At 44.3% G+C, this 26094-nt stretch overlaps 1 protein-coding gene across 1 annotated transcript in view; it reads right to left on the minus strand.

Moving 5' to 3' along the window:
- The window catches only part of LOC8027808 (Down syndrome cell adhesion molecule homolog), a 232735-nt gene that overhangs the window by 83589 nt on the left and 123052 nt on the right, over positions 1-26094 (minus strand). The window contains exon 12 of the mRNA XM_042286222.1: positions 14040-14159. Coding sequence (XP_042142156.1) covers positions 14040-14159 — 120 coding nt within the window. The remainder of the gene's footprint in view (positions 1-14039; positions 14160-26094) is intronic.

Consider the following 26094-nt stretch of genomic DNA (forward strand, 5'->3'; position numbering starts at 1 on the left):
ATGCAGCATGAAAAAAAAAAAAAAAAACAGTTGTGCATTTCGTCGTGAAAGTAACGAGAAAAGCAACTCGCTATTTTTAAGGTAACGTAACGCGTTTTTCTGGACAATCTGTAATGATTATCATATTTAGTTACTTTTCGAGCGAGTAATGAGTTACGGTATTTGTTACTTTTTCTGAGTAACATGTACATGTCTGGTCTATACCCTTAAAGATTAAAACAATACTTGGTATCTAAGATCTTCAGCAGAAAGTGATCCATCAGAGTTTACATTAATTGAAACATTTCAATAACATAAGAACTGTAAAAAAAAAGCTTAAGGAGGAACAATAATTGCCTGGTTACTTATAAAATTAACGCTCTTTCAAGACTCGCATGTGGATAATTTCTTCCCACGTATAGCCCCAATAGCACGCCACGGACACGCGCCTTATTTGGCGCAAGTTTGGCAATCCTGAAGACTTAACTCGGGCTAATATATTTTTGCTCCGAGCCGTTTGTTAGTACCCGAGTACCTTTCTTTGGCGTTTCTTTGACTTATCTACGACTCGTACATAATTTCCAAGGTTCTAGACTGGAGCCAAGGATGCCAGGAATAGGCCGAAAAACCAGCGATGAAGCCAAAGGCTCTGACCAAACTAGCTAGCATGTTTGACTATTTGGGCCCAAGGATGCCAGATGGCAGTCAAACTACCACCAATGAAGTCTAACTTTTGACACTTGTTCGGCGAATATAAAGCCAAGATACCAAGACTCTGCCCCCCCCCCCCCCTCCCCAGTAAAAAACAGAATAATGATAATAATTTGGTTGTACCTCCGCTCTTTCGGACATTTTTGGGCCCTACATACCCAGGAAAAAAATAAGTGCTCAAAGAACTGTGCTTGATATTGGCGCATTCACTGTGCTTGATTGGTTTATTCGGTAATAGGAAGCGCACAAAAAAAAAAACGAGCCCCGTGACGAGGTGGGTGCTTTGGGAAATGCTCGATTGGCTCGATCGAACTGTGGCGTCGGCTGCAGTCATACTTCATACCGAGACGGAGTATTTACACGGAGTATAGGCCAACGAAATAAGTTTATGCAATCTCCTTCGCTTTTTTTTTGTGCTTGAAAAATGTATTTTGTTATTCACTGTCAACTGCCAAAACGCAGTCCGCGGCTCAGCATGCTCGGGCTTCTTGTACAGTGATTCGCTCCAAGGTATTCTTATTGGCTAACGTAGTAATCTTGTTGCAGATGCGGCCATACGTAGAAAGCTGGGATCCCACCACTCCCTGCGATTTGTTAGTTCTCGGTGGCTCTAGAAAGTTCCACTTGTATCTCGTTATCTATCAGCCCGGTCTCACTCCTTATACGAAATCGAAAATTTAAGACGACAAGAAACTCGCGGCTGTGCCGACAACCCTAATGGCTATCACTATCTACACTCCCAGTGCCAGGCTTCCTTTATACGCTATGTGAACAATGCTCATAGAGAACAAACAAAAAATTTGTACCCATAAAAATACAATTACGCGTCCCGAAATTCTCGGGATTTCACAAAAATGTAAATCTAGCGGTTGGGACCGACTGCCAAAGTCCGAGATCTGAACGTCGTTTGATACAAAAGTTACAAACGATTTTTGGAAATTTTATAAAAAACAAAAGGTAATTTTTTTTTTACCAACACCATTTATAGCTACTTAGCCACCTACTCGAAATGTACGTTGGCCGCCATTTCGTTAGTGATAATTTCCGAAAATTGCATGTTACTTTCGAAGCAAAAAAAAAAAAAAAAAAATGGTAGCTTCTGAGCCATTGGCATCTTGTCCGAACTAGAGCAACTGTATAGACAATGCTAGCAAAACCAGAGTACAATGTCCCTTTTTCTTGCGCCGCCAACTCAGTATTGTCGGAGAAGCGGTCATGTGCGGCGAACTGAATGAAACGATCATGAGGGAAAAAAACCTACCAATCGCCAAGTTTCGGGCAGAGCCTGTTTCTCGATTTGCGTTTGCGAAATACAGACCGTACACTAAAATCGAACGTACTGCAAGTTTGTTTGACCAATGAGCATCATGTGTAGCCACTGGATCCAGTTTAATCGCGTTGTGTTGTACCGCGAGCAATGTTTCAAACAACTTTGAAAGCCCGGGAACCTGATGAAACCGAAAACGATCGCCTTGCTCACGTCTGCGGTGCTCGCGGAGGGATCCCAGGTAGCACGCCAGAGGAATGTCCAACTTGGGCAAAGGTCTGGCAAACATAAGGGCCCAACTTTGGCGCAGTTAGGTTTTTGCACCATGGCATTCATCAGTGCCAAAGTACGGTGCCTAACTATAGCCTTAGTTGGGCGATCCTATGGCATGCCAAAGTTTGGCTCTTCTCCTGTACGCCAGAGGAGTGCCAAAGTTGGTGCCATACTTGAGCCATAACTGCCATAGTAAATCCTAATCTGCGAATTCGGGGCATGCCAAGGTTTGGCATTTCTCTGGTCTGCCAGAGGAGCGCCAAAGTTGGTGCCATACTTCAGCCATAACTGCCAGAGCAACGCCTAATTTCTGTATTTGGGACGTGCCAAGGTTTGGCGTTTCTCTGGTCCGCCAGAGGAGCGCCAAAGTTGGTGCCATACTTCAGCCATAGCTGCCAGAGCAACGCCTAATTTCGGTATTTGGGACGTGCCAAAGTTTGGCTTTTCTCGGGTCCGCCACAGGATTGCCGAAGTAGTGCAATACTAGAGCTATAACTGCCAGAGCAATGCCTTATTTGGGTATTTTGGACATGCCAAAGTTTGGCGTTGCTCTGGTCCGCCAGAGGAGCGCTAAAGTTGGTGCCAGATTTGAGCCATAACTGCCATAGTAAAACCTAAACTGGGAATTCGGGGCATGCCAAGGTTTGGCGTTTCTCTGGTCCGCCAGAGGAGCGCCAAAGTTGGTGCCATACTTCAGCCATAACTGCCAGAGCAACGCCTAATTTCGGTGTTTGGGACGTGCCAAGGTTTGGCGTTTCTCTGGTCCGCCAGAGGAGCGCCAAAGTTGGTGCCATACTTCAGCCATAGCTGCCAGAGTAACGCCTCATTTCGGTATTTGGGACGTGCTAAGGCTTGGCGTTTCTCTGGTCCGCCAGAGGAGCGCCAAAGTTGATGCAATAATTCATCCATAACTGCTAGAGCAACGCCTAATTTGGGTAATTCGGACACGCCAAAATTTGGCATTTCTCTGATACGCCACAGGAGTGCCGAAGTGTGCCATACTTGAGCCATAACTACCAAAGCAACGCCTAATTTCGGTATTTCAGCCTCGCCGAGTTTGGCTTTTCTCTGGTCCGCCACAGTTGTGCCAAAGTAAGTGCCAGACTTGAGCCATAACTGCCGCAGTAAATCTTAATTTGTCGATTCGGGGCATGTCGAAGTTTGGCTCTTTTCTGGCTACCCACTGAAGTGCCAAATAAGTGCCAAAAGTGGCAAAGAAAGCCGAGAGGCCAGCCCAAGTTTCGAATATCTCTGGTGTGTCACAGAAGTGCTCTTTTACGCGTCCCAGAAGAGAAATAAAATAAATAAGCGTTGGAAGCACGATAGTAAGATGTCATCACCTTCGTTCCCAAGCAGCACGGCAATACTTTGCAGTATCGTGCCAGTGCCGGCCGAAAGTCGGTTCCAATATCACTCAACTGTCCAGTTTTGCACCACCGTTTGATACCCGGCAGGTATTGCCGTACATCTGTTTCGCCCCGGCCTAGCGTTCGCGTAATATTGTGCGAAAACTCTACGATGCGTCTGCTTCGTATTGGCCGAACGTCGTGCAAGTATGTGTACGTTGCATGTCATTTGTTGCATATCCAATCACTTATACGGACAAACAATTTTTTTCGATCGCTCCCAGAAGTTTATTAAACAACTATCATTATACACAGTGTATTCTCAACATATTTACAAAGGTCACACTTCTCTGTAAAACGAAAAGCAAATTATAAAATACAATTAACACTGTCCTCATGCCAAGCAAAACTCGTCACACGTAAAACCGCGGAGAATGAAAGGAAAGCAGGACGACTATCAGAATCATGCTTGCAGTGCACTTACTAATAAAAGAGCGATATCATGTAATCCTTGATAGATGCATAATCCAACTCGGGCACCCCACAAACACATTCGAGGAAGAAGGTTGCACACATTCAACTGACGTCTCGTCGTCGGCGAAGAGCAGTTTTTGTCGAAGCCTGTCCAACAAACACATCCCAAGTATTCCACAAACTCCGGTGCAAAAAATGAATGTTACCGAAAAATTGGCATGGACGTATTCCGACCGTTTACGACGAAAAGACACGGCCGCGTCTGCAACGCACGAAAGCAACAGAACACTGAAGAGCCCAGTTCGAAAACCGGACCTACGTGGCCTGCTTATTTCTATTACTAGGCAAACGGCGAAAACGACAGCCCCAGAGATCCCATCAGCGTGACAGAGAAAGTCACGTGACAAATTTTCGTCCAAACGTTTTTGTCCTACGCGTCCTATGTAGAGAGGTCACGCTGAGTCACGCGTTTCGCTTCATCTTTTTTATTTGCTTAAAGCGGCTGTCGCGCTCGCTGACAGCCACACGAAGACGCAAAAGCAGGTGGGGAGGATTTGCAAAAGGCGAGGTCGAAGGGGCATCAACAACGCATAAAACGAAAGGCCGCTTTCTTTCGGTGACCTCGTCTCCTTGCCTAGTCTGTCAGCGTTCGGCTTCCATTGAGGGCCTCAGAAAGATAATCTCCTTTCTTGAGAGCGAAATGGACGGGGTGGTTATGTTTACCGGGCTTCTTGCCATCCGATAGGCCTCAATTATTTCTCTCCCCATTTGCTCGCAGTGGCCTCCCATGGCTGTCGTGCCGGTGAAATTAGGAGCTCAAAAATACTCCAGAAGCCGGGCGAAGACGTGATAAATGTAATAACAAAAACGGCTTGACATAAGAAAAATAACAATTTAATTAAACGTTTCACCTCCCATGCGGGAGGCATCTTCAGTAGAGCGCAGAGCGAGTGGGAGTCGCACAAAAAAGTTCGGTTATTTAGGCATAAAGTTTGTGTACACGTCTGGCAGGGGGCCACGGTTCTTGTTTACCAGCGATGAATCACTTCCGCGTTTGTCGTTCTGGATGAACCAAGATTCCAGCAGCTTCCTCGGTTCCCACCTTTTATCCCCCTCCAAGGTCGATGCCTTGTCAATGTCAAATTGGTGTCCTGACGTCCGTGCGTGGTCGACGAGTTCGGACTTGAAGCGGGTGGCGATCCCGTGCGTGTTCTTTTAGTCTTGTTTTTCTTTTTCGTCCCGTCGCTCCAATGTAGGAAGCGTCACATTCCTTGCACTGTACCTGGTAGATAACGACCCTTTCTGACTCTGGCGGGGTCGGGTCTTTTGGCTTGGAGATAACATTGGCGATTGTTCTGTAGGGTTTGTATACAGTTCGTACCCCCAACGGCCTAAGGCCGCGTCCCAATGCCCCCGAAACCCTTAACGTAACGTGTTCGTTCGGCTCGATCCAGGCGCCCATGGGACATTTGTTTGTTGGTCAACAAGAACGCATTGCTCTTAATGAGTTGAAGTCAGACAGCTCTGTCTTAAAGGCCGACAAAGCAAAAAGAACCGTTGTGCTTGATAGGGATGACTACATGAAGAAGATGTATGAAGTTATAAACGACAGTCACCATTTCGTGAGGCTATCAAGAGATCCCGCTGCTAAGTCCGAAAGAGAGTTAGTTGACCACCTTCGAGAGCTGAAAAAGAAAGGACGCATCAGTGACGACCTATACCGTCGTCTCTTCTCCTTTGACGCCGCAACACCCAAGATGTATGGACTCCCCAAAATTCACAAACCGGGTTGCCCCCTACGCCCGATTGTATCTTTTATTAGTTCATCCACTTACAGCCTTTCCAAATATCTGGTTATGATTCTGAGCCCTCTTACAAGAAAAAATGAGTTTAGCGTCCAGAATTCCCATGACTTTGTTGAACTTATACGCGCTCAGACCCTGCTACCGCACGAGGCTATGGTATCCTATGATGTGATTTCATTATTTACTAATGTCCCCAACGCCCTGGCGGTTGATGTCGCCTGTGACCGGTTGTTGGCAGACCAGTCGTTGTCCACTCGTACAACCCTCCTTGTTGAAGACGTTATACACCTTTTGCGTTTTTGTCTCAACCAGTGTAATCTTAGTTTTAATGGGGACTTATATCATCAGGTCAGCGGATGCCCTATGGGGAGTTCAGTTTCCGTAACCGTCTCGAATCTCGTCATGGAATATGTTGAGGAAAGGTAATGTCTGGCATTGATTTCCCCGTGAAGTTCTACCGTCGTTATGTCGATGACACTTTTGTAATGGTTAACAGAGAGAACGTAACTGATTTTCACCGCAATTTGAATAGTGTCCACCCCTCAATTTAGTTCACCTGCGAACATGAAACCGATAGTACCTTGCCGCGTTTAGATGTACGTGTCCATAGAACTAGTGAACCTTTTTTTAAGATGGAGACATCCGTATATCGTAAACCATGTGACAGACAAAACTTTCTTGACTACCACTCTCATCACCCTACTCAACACAAAAGCTCAGTTGTAAGATCGTTACTTCATCGTTCAGAAACTGTCCCATCTAAGTCAACACTTAGCATTCAAGAACTTAGTCATATGCGGGAGGCTTTGAAAAAACGTAACTACCCCGACTGGTTTCTCAATCGCGTTAAGAAACAAATGTCCCGTCGGCGCCCGGATCGAGCCGAACGAACACGTGACGTCGTGTGCATCACGGAGGCATTGGGACGCGCCCTTAGGCCGTTGGGGGTACGAAAGAACAATAGACCGATCTCACACGGAGTTGCACGACGCCACCGCTACCGCGGTGCATTCTGGTACCTGTAGTCCTCCCCAGTTTTCTGGCCGCGTCAAGGCGCGTTGTACGTCCGGCGTTTGGGAATTTTCAGGTTAGCACGAAACTTTTAGTCGGCCGTTTACTCACGGTTTTTAATGGGTGTCTTCACCCGTTCTGTGTCAAGGTGCTACAATAACAGCACCAGGCAAAAGGGTATCGGTTTTTATGTCTTCCCGGAAGAAAGCAGCCCACAAAAAGAGCGTCTAAAACAGGTAAAGAGAGCGGTAGAAGAGCGGCAGGAAAAAGCATTTTGAGATTTGTTTCGTTATTTGATTCATAATTTATATTCACCCCATTGCACGATAACTAAAGAGTGTAAGCTTACTCAGGGCATGAGACGTAGTAGGGCGTACCAAAGTGTTCCGTACGTTGGAATCTTTCAGAGCACTCGCTCCGTAGCGGTATATCGGAACTTCCACACTGCCTTGCGGCGACCGTTTTTAATACCATGTTTGGCTGATGCATTTTGGTGGTTACAACTGTTATTGATACGACATGTTTTGAGCACAACTGTGCTTCAAAAGATCAGTACAATCACCGAAGAAAGAGCAGCGATTCTCGGTATGTATATATATATATAACTTGAAATAGAACGACTTTTTCAATATCAGACTTAATTTTTTTTAGTGGGCTATTATGCCACAATCTGATTTTGCTGGCGTTATTGATCCATTCTGTATTAACACCAATCGACACAGCGGAAAAAAGCATTCCCCGTCGGTCAGCTCTTACCGTTCGGAGCTTGGGCAAATCAAATAAAATTGAATAGAAACTGTACACAAGAGCTCATCTCTACCCGAAGTTCTCAGGCATATCTCTCATGGTTACGTTTCATTTTGACAAATGCGAGTTGTTACGGCTCGTCAGGCAGACTCTTTTTGTAGATCGTTTCTTTGTGTGCACGCTTCCCCCCGCAGTTCATATGTACCCTGTCGCAAAGGCTCTCAACCAGAATAGAACGAGTTTTAGAAAACTATTGCTCTCCGAGAATGTCTATTGAGCTCGTCTTACATCATTGTCGAATAAAAGTTATGCCCAAGCCTGCGCACAACATAGCTCAGTGTTTCACCGATACGTTTGACGCTGTTCCGCGGTGCTACACCGAGCCGATGGTCCCTCGAATTTTGTGCTCTTTCACGTTGAGGTAGATATTCACTTGCTTCCAAGTTTATTGAGACGTACGAGCACCCGGAGTGCTCGAGGGAGAAGGGGCCTCGTTGTTTTTGCCGCTGTTGCAGTAAGACCACAGCGTGAACGCAGTGGGTTCACGCGCGTTCACGAAGGCGAAGAAGCGGACGACGACGAAGCAGACGACAAAGCGATTCTAAAGCGATAAGACGACTGAAACTTTTTTTGCGCCTGATGACAAACTAAGACATCACACACAACACAATCTTATAAAGTACTGATATGCAGGAGAATCCAAGCTAACACCAGGGCTTCCCAAACTATGATGTACGCCCACATGAGCCCTTTTCAGCCGGGAAGCCGGAGAGCGATGACTACAAGAAGCATGGCGGCGGCAATACTTCCGGAATGCGCGTGCCTGCGCAGTTCGCTTGGTGGTATCGGTCTATTGTCAATGTTATCTCCATGCCAAAAGACCCTGACCCCGCCAGAGGCAGAAAGAGGCGTGATCTACCAGGTGCACTGCAAGGAATGTAACGCTTCCTACATTGGAGAGACGGGACGAAAAAGAATAACAAGACTAAAAGAACACGCACGGGATGTCGCCAATTCCACGAACGCCACCCGCTTCAAGTCCGAACTCGTCGACCACGCATGGACGTCAGGACACCAATTTGACTTTGGCAAGGCATCGACCATGGCGAGATATATAAGGTAGGGACCGAGGAAGCTGCTGGAATCTTGGTTCATCCAGAATGACAAATGCGGAAGTGATTCATCGCTGGTATAGAAGAACCGTGGCCCCCTGCCGAACGTGTACACAAACTTTATGCCTAAATAGCCGAACTTTTTTGTGCGACTCTCACTCGCTCTGTGCTCTACTGAAGATGCCTCCCGCATTGGAGGCGCGACGTTTAATTAAATTGTTATTTTTGTTATGTCAAGCCGTTTTTGTTATTACATAAATTAGGAGCGCAACCGGGACATTTTCTCCCGTGAATGACGATCGGGTGCTTGGACTCCGAAGCAGCTCTTTCGGCGTCCATTTGATGTTCTCGGAGTCGGTGGTTGAGGCATCGCCCCGTTTGCCCGATGTACCTGGTCCCGCGGGACAGGGGGATCGCGTACACTTCCTTCGCTTCCTCTCCTTCCGCCAAGATTTCTCTTTCCGGTACTCCCATGGAGCGGGCGGGTTTTCAGGTTGAAGCCGAAAATAAAGTTCGCTCTTTCCACTTTTTTTTTGCGTTTCCTCCTCTCCTGCCCTCCTTTCCTCCCTTCACCGCCCTCCCCCGAGGGACCAACACGGAGAATGGATTAGGAGACGCCTCCGTTAATCCGGCATAACCCGCCGTAGAGGGGGCGTGCTGCTTGACTAAAAATTATCTCGCTGCACAAAAAATAAAAAAATAAAAAATAAATAAAAAATAAAAAAACGTCGCGGGCAGCAATTTAATGCGCTTTGCCGGATGCGTAACGCTTCGTCCGCCTTGAACAAGCTGGTATGCATTGAACTAACATTTTTCGAAGCGCGGCAGGTTTAGTGTAGGTCCTATCATAATGGTCCTGCAAGACTTCCCTGTCCGCCACAAGCTAGCCAATAATTCAAGGACATAACGACGGCAGCGTATTCAAACAGTGTAAAATAAAATGTATATAATATTTATAAGAACACCATCGTCTTCACTGCTTGGCTTTCAATTTTTTAGCGCAGCAAATAATCGTAATCAAAATATTTTTATGATTGAAGACCCCTCGTCGTGCATCGAACCCAAGATTACGCTTACGTGAAACATGATTCGGCGCGAGAGTTGCTCTCGCGCCGAATCATCGAGTCACCGTAATTTTTATTTTTTTAACGTGGATTTGTTTTTTTTTAATTTAACTGAGGTACCACTGGCAGAACACGAATCGCATACTTGGAAGGATCTGAAAACTCATATAGCTGGTTGAGTAAATGCAATACTATCGCATTCGTTGAAGCTCGATTTGTTGATTCGAACTTCAACAAATCACACGCACCCATTCTCCCTATTTCTGTTTACCCAGTCATAGTCGTTCCCTCACGATGCAATACGAGTACAAGTAACGGCAGTTTATGCAATGTTGACGATACACAGCCGTGATCGCACGGTTTTTAGAAGCGCTATAGAACGAGCACAAGCGTCGAATTTCGGTACTCTTGATTGATTTCTGTCTTCCCGCCGTGACACCACACGAGAAAAGCGATTTCGTTCTGTCTGTGAAACTAGGAACAAAGAAACCAAGATATAATCCCGTAATAAAACAACCCGAAATGGATCTCTGCAGCCAATACCCAACCGTTCGCGAGGTGACTGGGCAAAAGTATATATTACCTCCGTGCCTTTACCCTCTGTCATAGCCTCCTCTGCGCACCGCCACAGAGTGTCATACAAACTCCTTCTCGCTATTATCAACACGATTGCGTTTGCAAGCCGGTAGTTTGACTCGGCTGGGATTCGTCCCTTCTGACTTTCATAGCTCTCTATGAAACCAGAAAGGTAGCTACTTTTCTCCATTGGGTTGGTTTGCCCGGGGCCTCCAGTTATTTACGGCCAAAATCACACTAGAGGCGCTTCAGCAATGTGGTCGACACACGTGCTCCTTAAAAATACCTGTCGTCAACTCTTTCCCAAAATATACTTGAAGAGCCAATCTTAGAGACCGACGGATAACGAGGCCTTAAACCTCAAAGAAATTATAACACAAATTTGGCGTCGTCATTCCCAAACTGGTTGCCGGACGAAATCCAGGGTTGGTAATAGGAACATAAGATACGTACGGCAGAATTCCCTGCCATAAATAAAGTGATCTGGCTAACGCCAATGTAACGCGAAATAGGTGCAAAGAGTTTTGCGATAGAAAACGTAAACCGAAAAAAAAAGAAAAAAAAAAAGGAAAGAAAGACTGAAGAAAAGGAGAAAGTAGAAAAAAAAAATCTCTGGTGACTTGGCCGAGAAAAATTCTGTTCATGTGATTTTTCTTGTCACGTGACCAAACAAAAAAAATAAAAAAAAAATAAACGAAATAAAAAAAGGAACACGAGAAAAAAAAACCAGCCCTGTTTCGAAGCTAGGCCCTCTTGATCGTGAAACCAGCGCGCTATCCGTTGCGCCAACATAACTCTTTTTTTTCTTTCTTTATTGCAAGTTGCGCCAACATAACTTTTTTTTTTCTTTCTTTATTGCAAGTTGCGCCAACATAACTCTGCCTGTAATGCTCACGCATTCCCACATCAGAGGCGAAATCTTAGGTGCCTTCGCAGTTTTTCATGCATGTGTTATTTTTATTTGTGGCAAGAGTTCACGTCCAGAATGCTTTTAGAGTTTTCGACCAAAACGAGTTTTTTTCATCCGAGTCACCTTCTAGAACCAGTAGACCGCACTGGGTCGTCCGGCTAATCAAGCAGCTATTTTCAGATTCTCTGGCGTGCCCGTCCTCGGATCCGAGGTCGCCGTTTGACTAGCTCAACTTTCTTCCACCTTTTAGCCGGAACCCCCACGGCAGCTTTGTTCCGTCCCCACTCCCTCTCGAGAGGATGGCTCGCCCCGAGGCTAATCCCATTCTCTAAACCTCTTTGAATCCAACGCTTGACCTTTCCCTCCCCGTCCCCCAGCTTCGGGAGAGAAGGTTCTTCTCTGCAGAACGTCCCGTTTGTACAGCGGCCTTTAAACTTCAAAGATTGTCCTGTCTTTATCGTCCCTTTTGTGTCTCCACTTTTTAATGTTTAAAAAGTATCAACACGCTAAAATAGTACAATTTCCGGGATTTCATTTTCATCCCCCAAGTGTGATGCGGGAACCGCGCCATAGAGCCACGGTCGTTTCCGCACTTTGTTATCGCTAGGATTTGACAGTGCTCAATCACAATGCAAGACACGCACAGAGCAACGCTCGCTTTTGCAATGCGCCGCCTAAAGGGGTGTCCAAACAGGACACGACTCCGACAAATCGTGAAAATTGAAGCGGGCTTGAAGCGGGCGCGTCCGCTTCAATTTTCACGATTTGTAGGAGTCGTGCGTTTTGTAGTGCCCTGTTTGGACACCCCTTAATAATGATATATCTTGTTGAGACGTGCGCACATCCGTCTTGCGCAGTGTTAGCTCAATGGCAGCACTTTCTGTAAAGGCGGATTCACAACGGGGATAGCAGTCGCGAAATCCAACTAAATCGCATCGCAAAAAAAAAAAAAAAAAGAAAAAAAAAGTAATAGTTGGTCAATTTGGCGTGCGCGATGAGCGAGTCCAATGCCTTCGTTGGCGAGTCGCGTCTCAAAAACTCTCGCTCCGAACGCCGTTGGTTGGCTCGGCCTCTCCGCGACTAGAGTGCATCGCAAAACGACGGGTCAGCAAGCGACTGCTCAAAATCCGTCACTTTTTGCCCGCGATGGTCGCTTTTGCGATGAAAGTTATGGCGCGACTAGATCGCATCGCCGGTGTGAACGCGCCATAATGTCGAACCAGTCTCACGGCGCGTCCCGATATTGGCTTGTGTACCTACGCGCGAGTAAAACATCTGGCACAATTTGCGTTTGCAAAGCCTGCTCCAGCCGCGTCAAAACATTCAGCCAACCTTTGGACTGCAGAAATCAAGAGACAACCAAAATAAGATAAAGTTGCCAGCCGAATAAAACTTGATTTCTATTTAATTAAGATGAAGACCACCCGCGTACATCAAATACCTCATCAGCTGAACTCCAAGGCAGTAAGCATAGTTCTGGCACTTGTTTGGCACCTTTGGCCCGTCGCTGCCAGATCACAGCCAAACTATCGGGAAGCGAAGCATAACTTGGGCATTCGCTTGGCGACTTGGGCCCAAAGATGCCAGATCTCAACCGAACTACAAGGTAGTAAGCCTAACTCTGGCACATTTGTGGCGATTTTGGCCCGAATGTGCTAGGTGACAGCCGAACTGTCAAAAAGTGAAGCCTAACTTTGGCATTAGTTCTTTTTGGCCCGAAAATGCCAAAGCTCTGCCGAACTACAAGGTAGTAAGCCTAACTCTGGCACATCTGTGGCGATTTTGGCCCGAATGTGCCTGGTGACAGCCGAACTGTCAAAAAGTGAAGCCTAACTTTGGCATTAGTTCGGCGATTTTGACCCAAAAATGCCAAAGCTCTGCCGAACTACAAGGTAGTAAGCCTAACTCTGGCACATCTGTGGCGATTTTGGCCCGAATGTTCCAGGTGATAGCCCAACTATCAAAAAGTGAAGCTTAACTTTGGCATTAGTTTGGCGATTTTGGCCCAAAAATGCCAAAGATCTGCCGAACTAACGGGCAGTAAGCCTAACTCTGGCATTTGTTAGGCGATTTAGGCCCGAAGATGCCAGATAATAACCGAACTACCCGGCAGCGAAGCCTAAGTTTGGCACTTGTTTGGCGAATTAGGGCCAAGGTACCCAGACTGTTGCCAAGGGAGGTCAGGTTTGGCACTCCTTTGGCTTCTTCGGGCTTTTTAATGCCCTAAACTGCCAGACGCAAGCCACGTTTTGGCCCAGAACTCGGTGCTGCCTGGGATACGCGATCGGCACATGCGGACTCCTCGGAGCAGACAACAACGACCAGCGACGGCTTGCGAAGGGTCGACGGTACAATGTTATACCGAGGGCATAGAAAAAAAAAAACAGGCAATAGATGACGGTAAGCCGGAGCACGCACGGCGATTCGCCACACTATATCTTCTCTGCTCCGCACGCCGCCGAACGCCGCCTGACATCCACGCCGTCCGTGCCTTCGGGGCTCCTGCAGAAGCGTCGATCGCTTCCCGCAGTGCAGCATTGGATTCTGGAGGGCAGCCCTGGGAGCACCATTGCAATACTCTGCTCCGCAAGCGAAGCATATAAATATACTCTAGTCAGGATCACCAGCGATATATCTGGACGGAAAGTGGTCGTTAAGCGACGTGTCGTTTATTTATGTGGAAACAAAAAAAGACGACACTCCTATTTCCCAGACAAGCCGTTGTTTGACAAAATTTAGACAACTAGAGTGTCACTTATCTTACCTCGGGCTTTCTTCCATTCGATCCGGGGTGTCGGCGAGCCCTCGGCGCTGCAGTCGAGGGACACGCGGTCTCCAAGAACTACACGGCTGCTGGATGGCTCGGCTGTCCAGACTGGGGGAACTGAAAAAGAACTGGCCCCCCGTTAAGAGTGTGTCTGTGCTTAGAAAGACGCTGAACAAACCATTTTTCAAGCACTTATATAAAACAAGTATGCCAGAAAAACAAAAAAATACTTTTCTACTTCTCTTCAAAAAAGAAAAATGAAAGTAATCAAATTTTGCCGTTTAACGTAACAAACCAACGAAGGGCATTTGGCACGCCCCAGCTGAGAACAGGGCGTATTTAAAAGACCGGGGCATCATTTTACGTGCAAACGAAGTCAGGGTCATACCCGCAACAAGCCTTCGTCAAATTACGAGCATATCGACTGGCATTTGAACCTTCCTCCTCGGGTTTGTAGGCAGGCGCTCTGCCTAAAAACTACCGACGTGGCAAATAAAAAAAAAGAAAAAGGAACGGCACAATATTTTACTTTGCAAGACCTATTTCATTTAGAAGACGTTCCGGCGGGACGATGTATCGTAATAAAAGCGTGTTTCGGAACCGCTTCCAACTTAAAATTAGCCTCGCGACCTATGTAATCGGAAAGTTGCTTTTCCTTGAATGTTTATTTGTTTACATACCTGTCCTATTCAAAAAGTTAAAAGAGTGATTGGGATTTCATTCTTATTGTAAAGCAGGACCAGTTAATGATTTCGGGATTTTCTTAGAGTACATTTCTGACAGACACGACATTTCATTAAGTGGTGCTCCAAAAGTCTACCCTTAACGTGCAATTTTCTGACACTTGAGTAAATATAATGCAGTGCATATGAGCCTTCAAGACACTAACCATTAAACTATAGCAAGAATTACATCTCCTTTGAGAGGAACGTCTTCCGGAATCATACGTTTTCTGCCATTAGGGTCTATATTTTTTTATAATATAGGTTTATATAGGCTGTGCGGCATTTCAACTTTTTGACACACTTTCACGAATACATTAAAGTGTTAATTTTCAGGGCACCTTACTTAAACCAATGAAGGTACAAATACGAGTGCCATTCACTCTGAATGCTTAAGAAAATGAAAACATTAGTTATTTAAACACGCAATCGCAAAACATATATAATTGTGCTAGACTAAAAAGAAAGTACGTGGATAGGAAGGTATTCAAAAAGTTTTGGATGGACGCCCTACGCCCGAAAACTTTTGTATTCCTTCCAGTCCATGTGTATTTTTAGTGCAGACAATAATGTACTCTTTGCGATTTCGTTTCCAAGCTCATTGTACTCAGCAGCACCCTCGTTTTCTTGGACATTAATTACTGGCCGACATATCGACCCCATCTGCATCCGACTCGTACATTTCACTGACGAACATAAAACTTTATCGCGTAGGTTTGTGCTCCAAATGAGGAATTTCCGCCATACAAGTCGTTGTTATATGATGTCAGCCTTTAGATTCTCAGAGAAAAACAAAAGAAAAAGAACATGTGATGGCCAGTTCATGACATCAAAGTTGCGCACCGTAGAGTCTGTGCAAGAAAACTTACAAAGCTTTTTCCAACGAAAAAAAAAAAAAGAATTAGGCATCACCAAACGCGTATTCTCCGTCCATATGTAGCGCTTGCGGTTCGAAATAGATGCCAAAGTTCCAGAACTAGCAAGCATCGTATTCATAAACTATAAGCGATTTTCTAATAAATTTGCCTGAGAAAATTGCGGCCAACCGAGCTCTCAAATGCATGGAGCTGACTTTCTCCAGTTGCCGAACACGAGAACAAACGAGCCCTGTTATACCATTACACATTTCTTAAAGTCACTGTGAAATTTCAGTTAAGATAACGGTTAGTTGTGAAACCTTTGCATCTGGTTCGAACCGGTAGCGCTACATCTTGGCGGGCAAAAAGAGTTGGACGATGGAGAGTGTTGTTTTTTTCTTTTTTTCGGTGATAGAAAGACTTTTTTTTTCTTTTCTGGGCGGGGGAGGGGGGACACCCTGTACAAAGCAATGTGACGTAAAGTGCACGTGACATCGCGCGGAGTCTTACGTGTGGATAGATGGTTGTTGTTTTCCATAACGATGAATGCGAGCTTCCCCGGGCCGTTAGATTTCCTTTATTTTCTCAGGAGCCGCCTATCCTACCTAATACGCCAGTGAAGGTTCAATTGTTTTGGCGTTGAAAAGTTATGAGAACTTGGGGTCGATGAGGTCGCCAGCAGCCGCCGTGGGCCTGCTGGCGACCTCATTGACGTTGTCGTACTGTAGTTTCTACGAAACTACAGTACGAAAACCAGTGTCTCCCACCTAAAGGTTCTTTCTAATTTAACTTCTATTGAATCACGTCGGACAGCCGCTCGCCTTACTCGTTTTCACAAGTTTTATTACAAAATTCCATCATTAATGCTCACTCATTGTAAGCCTGGCTCATACATTTCTTTGTGTCATGATCATTCCAAATACTCTCCTCTTACAATGTCCATTAAAATTTGGAATTCTCTCCTAAACGACATAGTCACTGAACATAACGAAATAATATTCCGCGAAAAATCTCGGCTTTGGTACTATGATATGTTTTCAGCGCCATGTCTGCTTGTGTTTACTATCAATTGCGCACAGTGTCCCCAGTCCTGTTGCGCCCGGTTTGTGTAAACTTTGTGTAAACTTTGTTCGGAATTCTGTATAGTTCGTTTTTAGTTCGTGTTTGTTGTTAATTTTTAACCTTAGTTAGTTCTTTGATTGCCATTGTATCATTGCATTTGTTTGTATTTTTCTACCCCCGCCCCTCCTCATGTAATACGTTGAACGAACGTCTTTGAGGTGAATAAAACTTGAACTTGAACTTGAAATTCAAGTGTGAGGGGCTGTGCCCAAAATCGGTTTGATATTTGAACGAGGGCTTCCGCGTTACCGTGTGTAGTACATTACCTCCGGAGGATTTCGCGGTGGTACAGGGTGAGGCAATACGTGGTGCACTAGCGTCTTTCAAATTGGGGCGGTATGCGGGAGCGCCATGTTCCTCAAGCTCTGGAATAGATAGACACGTGTTTTTTTTTGTGTTTTTTTTAATGTCGCTTGGAGCCACTTCGTTTCAACCCTTAGCATGCCTATGGTATGATACGTTATTGTCACTAACGGAAAATGGTAGACAAATTTAAAACTGAATATAAATATTAAATGAGCTGACATGGTGCCTACAAACTAAACAGAAAATATTGAGCATCCTGCGTCGGTGACGGAACACAGCCTTTTCCGAAGGAGCGCGTTACTGCTGCTTAAAAACTCGTGCAACATTCAGAAATATTCCCAACAAGAACACTTTTTGATCACCGAGAATGAGCTGGAAGTTTTTAGAAGAGAAGAAATTAATTAAATAAGGAATCGTACGAAGCGGAGTCCGGAACCCGCCCCTCAGCGCGGCGGCCGCGTGTGTTGCCAATTCCGCATGCACGCGGGATTATGAAACTGAAGGCTTGGTAATTTTCGAGACCGACTATGCCATTGTCAAAGCAGTACACTCTTAACAAAAGCCGCGCCAATTTGAATACATATCGAGGTTGTCGACTTCCGGAAACCATCAAGAAAGTTAATTGAAACCTTCAGGAAAAACCTGGAAAGGTCAAAGTATATGAAAGAAGTGGTCTAACAAACTCCCTGGTCTATCAATTCTTTTTTAAATGGAGTTTAGCAGTTTGTCTGACTTTATTAGTATAATGTAATGTTTGCAGTTCCACGTGCTTTAAGGACAACAGGTTGTGCGATCCTTCCTTCTCTAGAGTGCGCCTCTTATTCGAGTGAATGATCGAAGTATCGATGCATTCTCTGGTGAGGAGTGCCTGATTTATTATGAACAGGTCCCTGGAAGCACATAATGAAACATATATTACAATTGTTTACCCTTACGTAACCTTTGTTTTATCCATCACGCAGATACCTACTAAAACCATCGGCTTATTAGCATAGGAAGCGCATATATTATATGGATGTTGAAGCTACGACAGATTTCTGGATAGGACATTAACTGATCAATAATGGCAATCGCAATTTTATTGACGCATTTTCGCTTATCTGGAGCTCACTGATTACGACTTGCGCAAAAGAAGACAAGCACCGCATTCGTTATATTCTGCAAGGACATAAATAATTCACTACAACCTTATTTTTTATGCCCGTGGCCTGCTTAGCATTTTTTTGTTCCATATAGATGCAGTGTATAGTAAAATGGCGACGTATAAAAACCGGAGGCAGAAAAAGAATATTCGACGAACTTAGATCTGCGACTCAAATTAAGTAAAGCAAAGCCAAAACTGTAGACAGTAAAACCGTAAGGGCGTCAAATGCATCAAAATATTTACTTTAAACATTATCTAGACCAGTGACCCAGGCTGCTCTGCGAAACATCCGCCATTGATGCGCGAAACATCAACCATTGATGTTTCGCGGACCCCTTGTGGATCGGGGAAGATGATGAAGGATTCCGTTCGTGGTGAAGGAAGGGGTAAATTATAGGTTAAATATAATAAATATTTATTTAATATATATAACTAAGGGATAACGTTAAGCAGAGTTCTCTAATTGATATACACCAGTGGTTCTGAAAAGTGGGCCCGCGGACCCTTTGAGGTCCGCGAAAGCGTTCTAGGGATCCGTGATGCCCTGCCTTATCAGTCAATCCCGGCAATAAACGTTGTCTTTTTTCAGGTCGAAATGAAATGTTTCAGTTTTCGGGAGAGTTTTCTTGTGAGTATGTGAGTAAGAGAGATCTACTTCAGAGATGTTCACATAAACACCAGAAAACTCGCCCGAAAACTGAAAGATTTCTTCTCCATCTGAAAAAAAAAAAGAAAAACTTTTATTGGAATAGAAAGTTGGGCGAGTTAGTATGAATTTATTCTGAAAAAAAGCGCGAATGACACACCGACAAGAAGGAGGGAACACACAGGAGAGCGCCTCGTCCTGTGTGTTCTCTGCTTTTTGTCCGTGTGTCATTCGCGCTGTTTTTCAACATGAACTTTTATTGCCAGGCTTAATTGATGAGGTAGGGCTTCGCGGAACACTAAAATACATTCGCGGACCCCAAATGGTCCACGCACCCTCATTTGAGAAACACTGATCAAGAAAATAGCCCTAGGATTTTGCTGTTATGAAAGGCCACAGTCGTTAGCATCCCCCGCAAGGAACGTGCTTAAGCTTTCTTTTGGGGATATGGTAAAACAAGCTTAAATAAACAACCCGTAAGTCTTAACCTAGTTTCAGTGATCACGCGATATACAGACGAAAAATCAAGCTCTGGTCATTACGGGTAGCATAGTCTTAATATGTTTGGAGTTTGATTTGTTTTACGCACTGTTGAAATTACATAGAAAGTTACAAAAAAAGTGACCTACAAATTTTTAGAAAGAAAAACAACAAAGGGTTAGGAAAATATAGATTTTGCGCGGCATTTTTTCTGGTTTCTTGCTTAAAACATGGGGCTCCCAAGTGCATGCCGTGGAGAGTGCGCCTGAAATTCCCGAATGATATGTAGTAAAGGACTCTGATCAGAAAAAAGTTCATGCTCTTATCACATATATTGATTGATTGATGCATTCCGAAAATATGGTTGACCCAGAGCCCTATATACTGGGAACGTTTGGGGCATGAGGGAGCCCGTCGCCACCTAAAACAAGCGGACTTTGCCATAACACAAAATAGGGGATTTTGCTTCTGGCACATCACGTGTGCTGTTCCCAATGCGTGGTTAGTAGTTGTTTTATGAACCCAATTTAATGTACACTGACATTTTGTTATGCCTGCAGTTGTTCACCATATTCAAGCACTGGACATCCTTCATTGATCTCCAAACCATAACTTAAATTTAAGCTTTATTTATTTTGGTTTTAAAGAAAAATTAGTCTTTCTCAAACAACAATTAACCTAGCAATTAAGCGCAAGGGCTCGCAGCGCCTCTCCTAGATGACGCCCATCACGGCACTGAATTTTTGCGTTGGTTCAATTTGAGGACTAATATTCAAAGTATTCAGAATTCACTTTTAGTAAAGGGGGAATAAGTTTACGCTTATATAATATTAAGAGATCATAGCAGATCAGTAAGTTTGAGTTTTTGACTACGTGTGCGGCGCAAAAACATTTACATTCCCGATAAACGCTTTTGTTACAATAGTGGGTCACAGCATACCTTGCGTGCCTAATACAGAGTAAGTTCGAAATTCGATAAAACGTAATAGCGGAGGCAAGGTGCCACTTCCTGGTTTCCTTCCTTCCAGCTGTGGTTGCTGGATTGTCGGCATCTTCATAAGAGTGCCAAACTCTCCCAGTATAAAAAGCTCTGGGTTGACCTATATCAGTGAGTGAAGGAATAGTTAAGCCACTGATTTGTTGACAAAGTTTTAGTGCCAGTATGTGTTTCTTATGCTGGAATAAAAAAAGTTTCTACTGGTTAGGTAATATATGCTTCCTAATAAACACACGTGTCAAATGTCTTCTGTGGTATATAAAATGTGGTAATTAAGCATGCCGGTTTTGGAGAAAGTTACTTGTTCTATTTTAGAACTAATGAAGTATAATGAAATAATTCAATTATGAAACAAAAAACGTTTTGCCCTCTGGTTTATTAGTGAAGGTATTTGTCGGGGAAGGGCGTCACGAGAGCGCACAACCCGAGAGCGCCGACGGGAGAGTGCCGCGATACGAGAGGGCGTGCCATTAGTTTGCGCTTCACGAGAGCGCATGTGCGCGCCGTGGGATTGATCGATATTGGAGTCTTCAAACACATGTTTTCTCGAATAGCGAAGTTTTTTGCACGTACGTTAGTTGTCTAATAAATTGTAAATTATATGCAACATACAGGGCGTTTTTTTTTTCTTTTATCAAGCGGCATTTGTTTAAAGTAGGGCTTGGTGCATTGCGGATGATGTCTTCGGATATGTGCTCTTCAAGGTTGGTGGACGTTTGAGGTTTCAATATACGGTGAACTATGTTGGAAAATGAACTAAAAGTCTCTAATTATTTCTTTAATTTATGGCTGTGTGGTTCATGCTGCAATTGCAAGTACCGCTGTCTAGTAGCTTGGTTGGTAGGGGGTTCCGGTAAAAATGTCCCCGGAAAATATGTCCCCGGAAATAAAGTCCCGGGAAAAAATGTGCCAGAAAAAAAAATGTCCCGGAAAAAATGCCCCGGAGAAAACGTCTTTAGGTGTAAAGTAGGAACAAATGTCAACAAAAGTTTCTCTATCGCTGGGTTTCCCTGATTCCCATGGCCTTCAGGAGGTCTGGTCGTTGTCCGGTCCAAGTGACCCGATTCACCTGGAGGTAGAAAAGAAGGCTAAAAAACCCTCTGAACGTGAAACCGGAGATTTGGAGGCATGGTCAGTCACAACCTCCCAACAGTAGGCAATCGACGCCTTGCGCTCCGATCGGTATCGCCCGTGACCATGAAGATGTTATAGGACCGAGTCGGGGCTCCCCCCAAGAAGAGGTGCCAGTCGAAACTCGTCGAAATGCAACGCCGTCTCGCAACGCCGCAACACAGGGTGAAATAAATATTTATAGCACATCCAGCCAGATTGCGATTATTGTGTTGGGTGAAAATTTATAGCTACGTGCGTACCATTTTCAAATAGGTACATACCTCGGGAAATCAGATATTTGCTTGTTTCTTAACAAAACGCCAAAATGAAGAAACAATTTTTTAAAGATGCAAGCGGACTTTACGATAACATAAAATAGGGCATTTTGCTTTTGGCAACTCACGTGCGCTGTTCCTAATGCGCGGTTAGTAGTTTTTTTATGAACACAATTTAACACTAACATTTTGTCATGCCTGCAGTTGTTCACTATATTGAAGCACTGGCCATCCTTCATTGATCTACAAACCATAACTTTCAATTAAGCTTTATTTCTTTTGGTATTAAAGAAAAAATAGTCTTTCTCAAAAAACAGTTAAACTGGCGATTAAGCGCAAGGGCTCGCAGAGCCTCTCCTAGATAGCGCCCATCACGGCACTGAATTTTCGCGTTGGTAATTTTTGAGGACTAATATTCAAAGTATTCAGATTTCACTTTTCGTAAAAGAGGAATAAGTTTACGCTTATATAATTTTAAAAGATCGTAGCACATCCGTAAGTTTGAGCTTTTGACTGCGTGTGCAGCGCCAAAATATTTACATTAGCGATAAACGCTTTTGTTACAATGGTGGGTCGCAGCATACCTTGCGTTCCTAATACAGAGTAAGTTCGAAATTCGATAACACGTAATAGTGGAGGCAAGGTGCCACCTCCTGGTTTCCTTCCTTCCAGCTGTGGTTGCTGGATTTTCGCCATCTTCATAAGAATGCCAAACTCTCCCAGTAAAAAAAGCTCTGGGTTGACCTATATCAGTGAGTGAAGGAATAGTTAAGGCACTGATTTGTCGACAAAGTTTTAGTGCCATTATGTGTTGCTTATTCAGGGAAAAAAAGTTCATGCTGGTTAGGCAATATATACATCCTACTAAACACATGTGTCAAATGTCTGCTGCGGTATATAAAATGTGGTAATTAAATATCCCGGTTTTGGAGAAAGTTACTTGTTCTATTTTAGAACCAATGAAGTATAATAAAATAATTCAATTATGAAAAAAAGCGTTTTTTCCTCTGGTTGATTAGTGAAGGTATTTGTCGGGGAAGGGCGCCACGAGAGCGCACGACCCGAGAGCGTCGACTGGAGAGTGCTGCGACACGAGAGGGCGTGCCATTAAATTGCGCTTCACGAGAGCGCATGTGCGCGCCGTGGGATTGATCGATATTGGAGTCTTCAAACACGTTTTCTCGAATAGCGCAGTTTTTTGCACGTACGTTAGTTGTCCAATAAATTGTAACTGATATGCAACATACAGTGCGTTTTTTTCTTGTATCAAAACGGCATTTGTTTAAAGTAGGGCTTGGTGCATTGTGAATGATGTCTTCGATATGTGCTGGTCAAGGTTGGTGGACGTTTGAGGTATCAATATACGGTAAAATATGTTGGGAAATGAATTAAAAGTCTCTAATTATGCCTTTAATTTATGGCGGTATGGTTCATGTTGCAATTATAAGTACCGCAGTCTAGTAGCTTGGTTGGTAGGGGGTTCCGGTAAAAATGACCCCGGAAAATATGTCCCCGGGAAAAATTCCTCGGAGGAAAGGTCCCCAGGTGTAAAGTAGGAACAAATGTCAGCAAAAGGTTCTCTATCGCTGTGTTTCCCTGATTCTCATTTCCTTGAGGAGGTCTGGTCGTTGTCCGGTCCAAGTGACCCGATTCACCTGGAGGTAGAAAGGAAGGCTAAAAAACCCTCTGAACGTAAAACCGGAGGTTTCGACGCATGGTCAGTCACAACCTCCCAACAGTAGGCAATCGACGCCTTGCGCTCCGAGGTATCGACCGTGACCATGAAGATGTTATAGGACCGAGTCGGGGCTCCCCTCAAGAAGAGGTGCCAGTCGAAACTCGTCGAAATGCAACACCGTCTCGCAACGCCGCAACACAGGGTGAAATAAATATTTATAGCACATCCAGCCAGAATGCGATTATTGTGTTGGTGAAAATGGATAGGTACGTGCGTACCATTTTCAAAGAGGTACATACATCGGGAAATCATATATTTGTTTTTTTCTTAACAAAACACTAGAATGGAGAAACAATTTTTTTTAAGATGCTGCAATCCTGCCAACCTTTTGGAGTCGTTTACAGGAATGCACATTTTATCTTCCACTCTTAAGCCTGGTTCACAGATCTGCGTTCCTTGCGGCAGAAATGACAGAAAGGACACGAACGACACCAGATAGTGCAAGGAGCAGCTTTGTTAAAGGGGCACTCACACCTAAAAAATAATTCTTATTTTTTGTCCAAAACCATTTTAAGCGATGTCCAGAGATCAACCCTCAAAATTGCAATACTGGAAACAACGTATTAACGAAGAAAAAAAAACAATTTCGAAAAGCCAAATTTGAATTTTCCGCGCGTTTCGCGGTCGTCAAATACATCACGGAAAACGTCGCGGTCGTCAAATATGTCTCGGACGTCAATTACGCCAGGAGAGGCGGGGATCCATCTGGGTTCCTTTCCTCCCTATTCCAAGATGGCGGCGTCGTTTCTCCAGCTACTAGCGCGCATGCGCGTCCTCCATTCGCGTCGGACACGAGTTTTAGCAGACGACCCGTAATAGAAAATAAAAGCATCCTACTGGGGGCGTGCACTGAGCTCTGATTTCTCGATGTATGCCCATGGTTCGTGGTCTTGCCAGTCTCGACACGCCCCAAATCCGGAGCAGACGTCTAAATTGAAGGCTCGGCAACGTCATCCAGGATCTCTGTGCTGTTTGTCAGGCGTTTCGTATGCAACTAAACCTAGTTGCCTTGACCTCTCGATAAGCTCTTTTTTAAAGCTTGTGAGGTCTTCAGGCACAGAAATGACAGTTTCATCCGAACGCCATCTAGTTCACCGATCGTAGCCATACGGCCGCATACGAGGAGTGATGGGAGGACAAAAAAGTAAAGGACATGGCAGCTCTGTCGTTCAATCACAACAATTTTTCAATTAACAATTTTTTTTTAGAAAAATTAACAATTTTTTTTTTAATTTAGAAATAATGAGCGTGAGGCGTTCTCATTTACCTTAAAACATGTTTCTGTAATGCCATTAATAAATTTTATAAAAGACTAACTTGCGACGTCTCTAAATATTTTGTAACGTAATGTCGAAAAAAAGAAAGAAGCGAGGAGGAAAGCGTTGGCGGTGGAGGAGGGAAAATTTCATAAGGCGCGTCCGCGCGACAGAATTTTCTTTGGCGTGTTGCAATTTCTTGGGAGTGTATAGGACACCCCATTTAACCGGCTCTGCAATAAAAAAAAAATATATAAATTTGGATCTGTCAGTGCCCCTTTAAGTAATCATGTGTGACGGTTTTCCCGGTCTCATGCCATTTGTGTCCTTTCTGTCAATTTTCTCGTAAGTAAAGTAGATCTGTGAACCGGCCTTTATAACAATAAAACAACCGATTTTCATGAACAGAATCGCACTACAAACGGTTCGGCTGTAACCTCCGGGCACTCAGCCACGCATCAAACTGCCGTCTCCGTTTTCCAAAAGCTCTATCTTCGATAAACGGTTGTGGATAAAGCTTGCACTTCGCGACTATATTGTCGCCAATATTAAGAATATTGGCGTTCCAAACAAATTAAGAAATGTGCATTGTAGTATCTGTATTTCTGCTCTGCCTAAAAGGTGTTCCTGTATTTGCATTACCAAACACGTTTTCTCTTTTTAAACTGTATTTCCGATACCCATCGCGCTACATTTTTAAACTCATATTTCGGGAACAGTATTTTAGCTATCATTTTCATGCAATCCTGTATTTGCATTTCCAAATACATTTTTTTTTAAATTTCTGCCCACCCCTGAAAGACACCCGCGGAGATCAAACAAACAGTACCAATAAACTCAACTGGGACAATTTTTTCCTGATTAGCTGTTGGGACCATTCTATCCGGGACTACTTTGTTCGGATCCCATTCACCATTCACCACAGAACCAGAGTATGCATGAAGCTTATTGCCGTTAGCTAATACCTGGCGCTTAAGCGGGGAAGGAAGAACAAAGCTTACGAAGGAACTATGATCTAAAATCATCAACTCAATTACATAAAACTTTAGTTATTATTAGAATGGTGAATTCAGATAACATTGTGAACACGTCCGAGTGCACATAATGTGCAGACCCGATACCGAGGCGGAAAATATGGGAACATTGAAGTCGAGGAAAATGTACAGAAAAATGAAAACCGTTTACAATGCCCTGTAACGCCGAATTAGAGCGCAGCTCTTAAGGAGGAGAAGGAGGAGGTACGGAGACGGGGCTATGCCCCTCCTCCTCTCCTGCTCGCCTCCAATTTAGAGAAAAATGTTAAATAAAATTTGTCGGAAAAAATTCCCCGCTAAGTTTAGCAAAAAAATTCCCCTCTAATTTTAGCAGAAGAATTCCCCGCTAAATTTAGAGGGGG

Source organism: Ixodes scapularis, unplaced genomic scaffold (genome assembly GCF_016920785.2).
Source record: "Ixodes scapularis isolate PalLabHiFi unplaced genomic scaffold, ASM1692078v2 PGA_scaffold7__128_contigs__length_106722199, whole genome shotgun sequence".
Lineage (NCBI taxonomy): Eukaryota > Metazoa > Arthropoda > Arachnida > Ixodida > Ixodidae > Ixodes > Ixodes scapularis.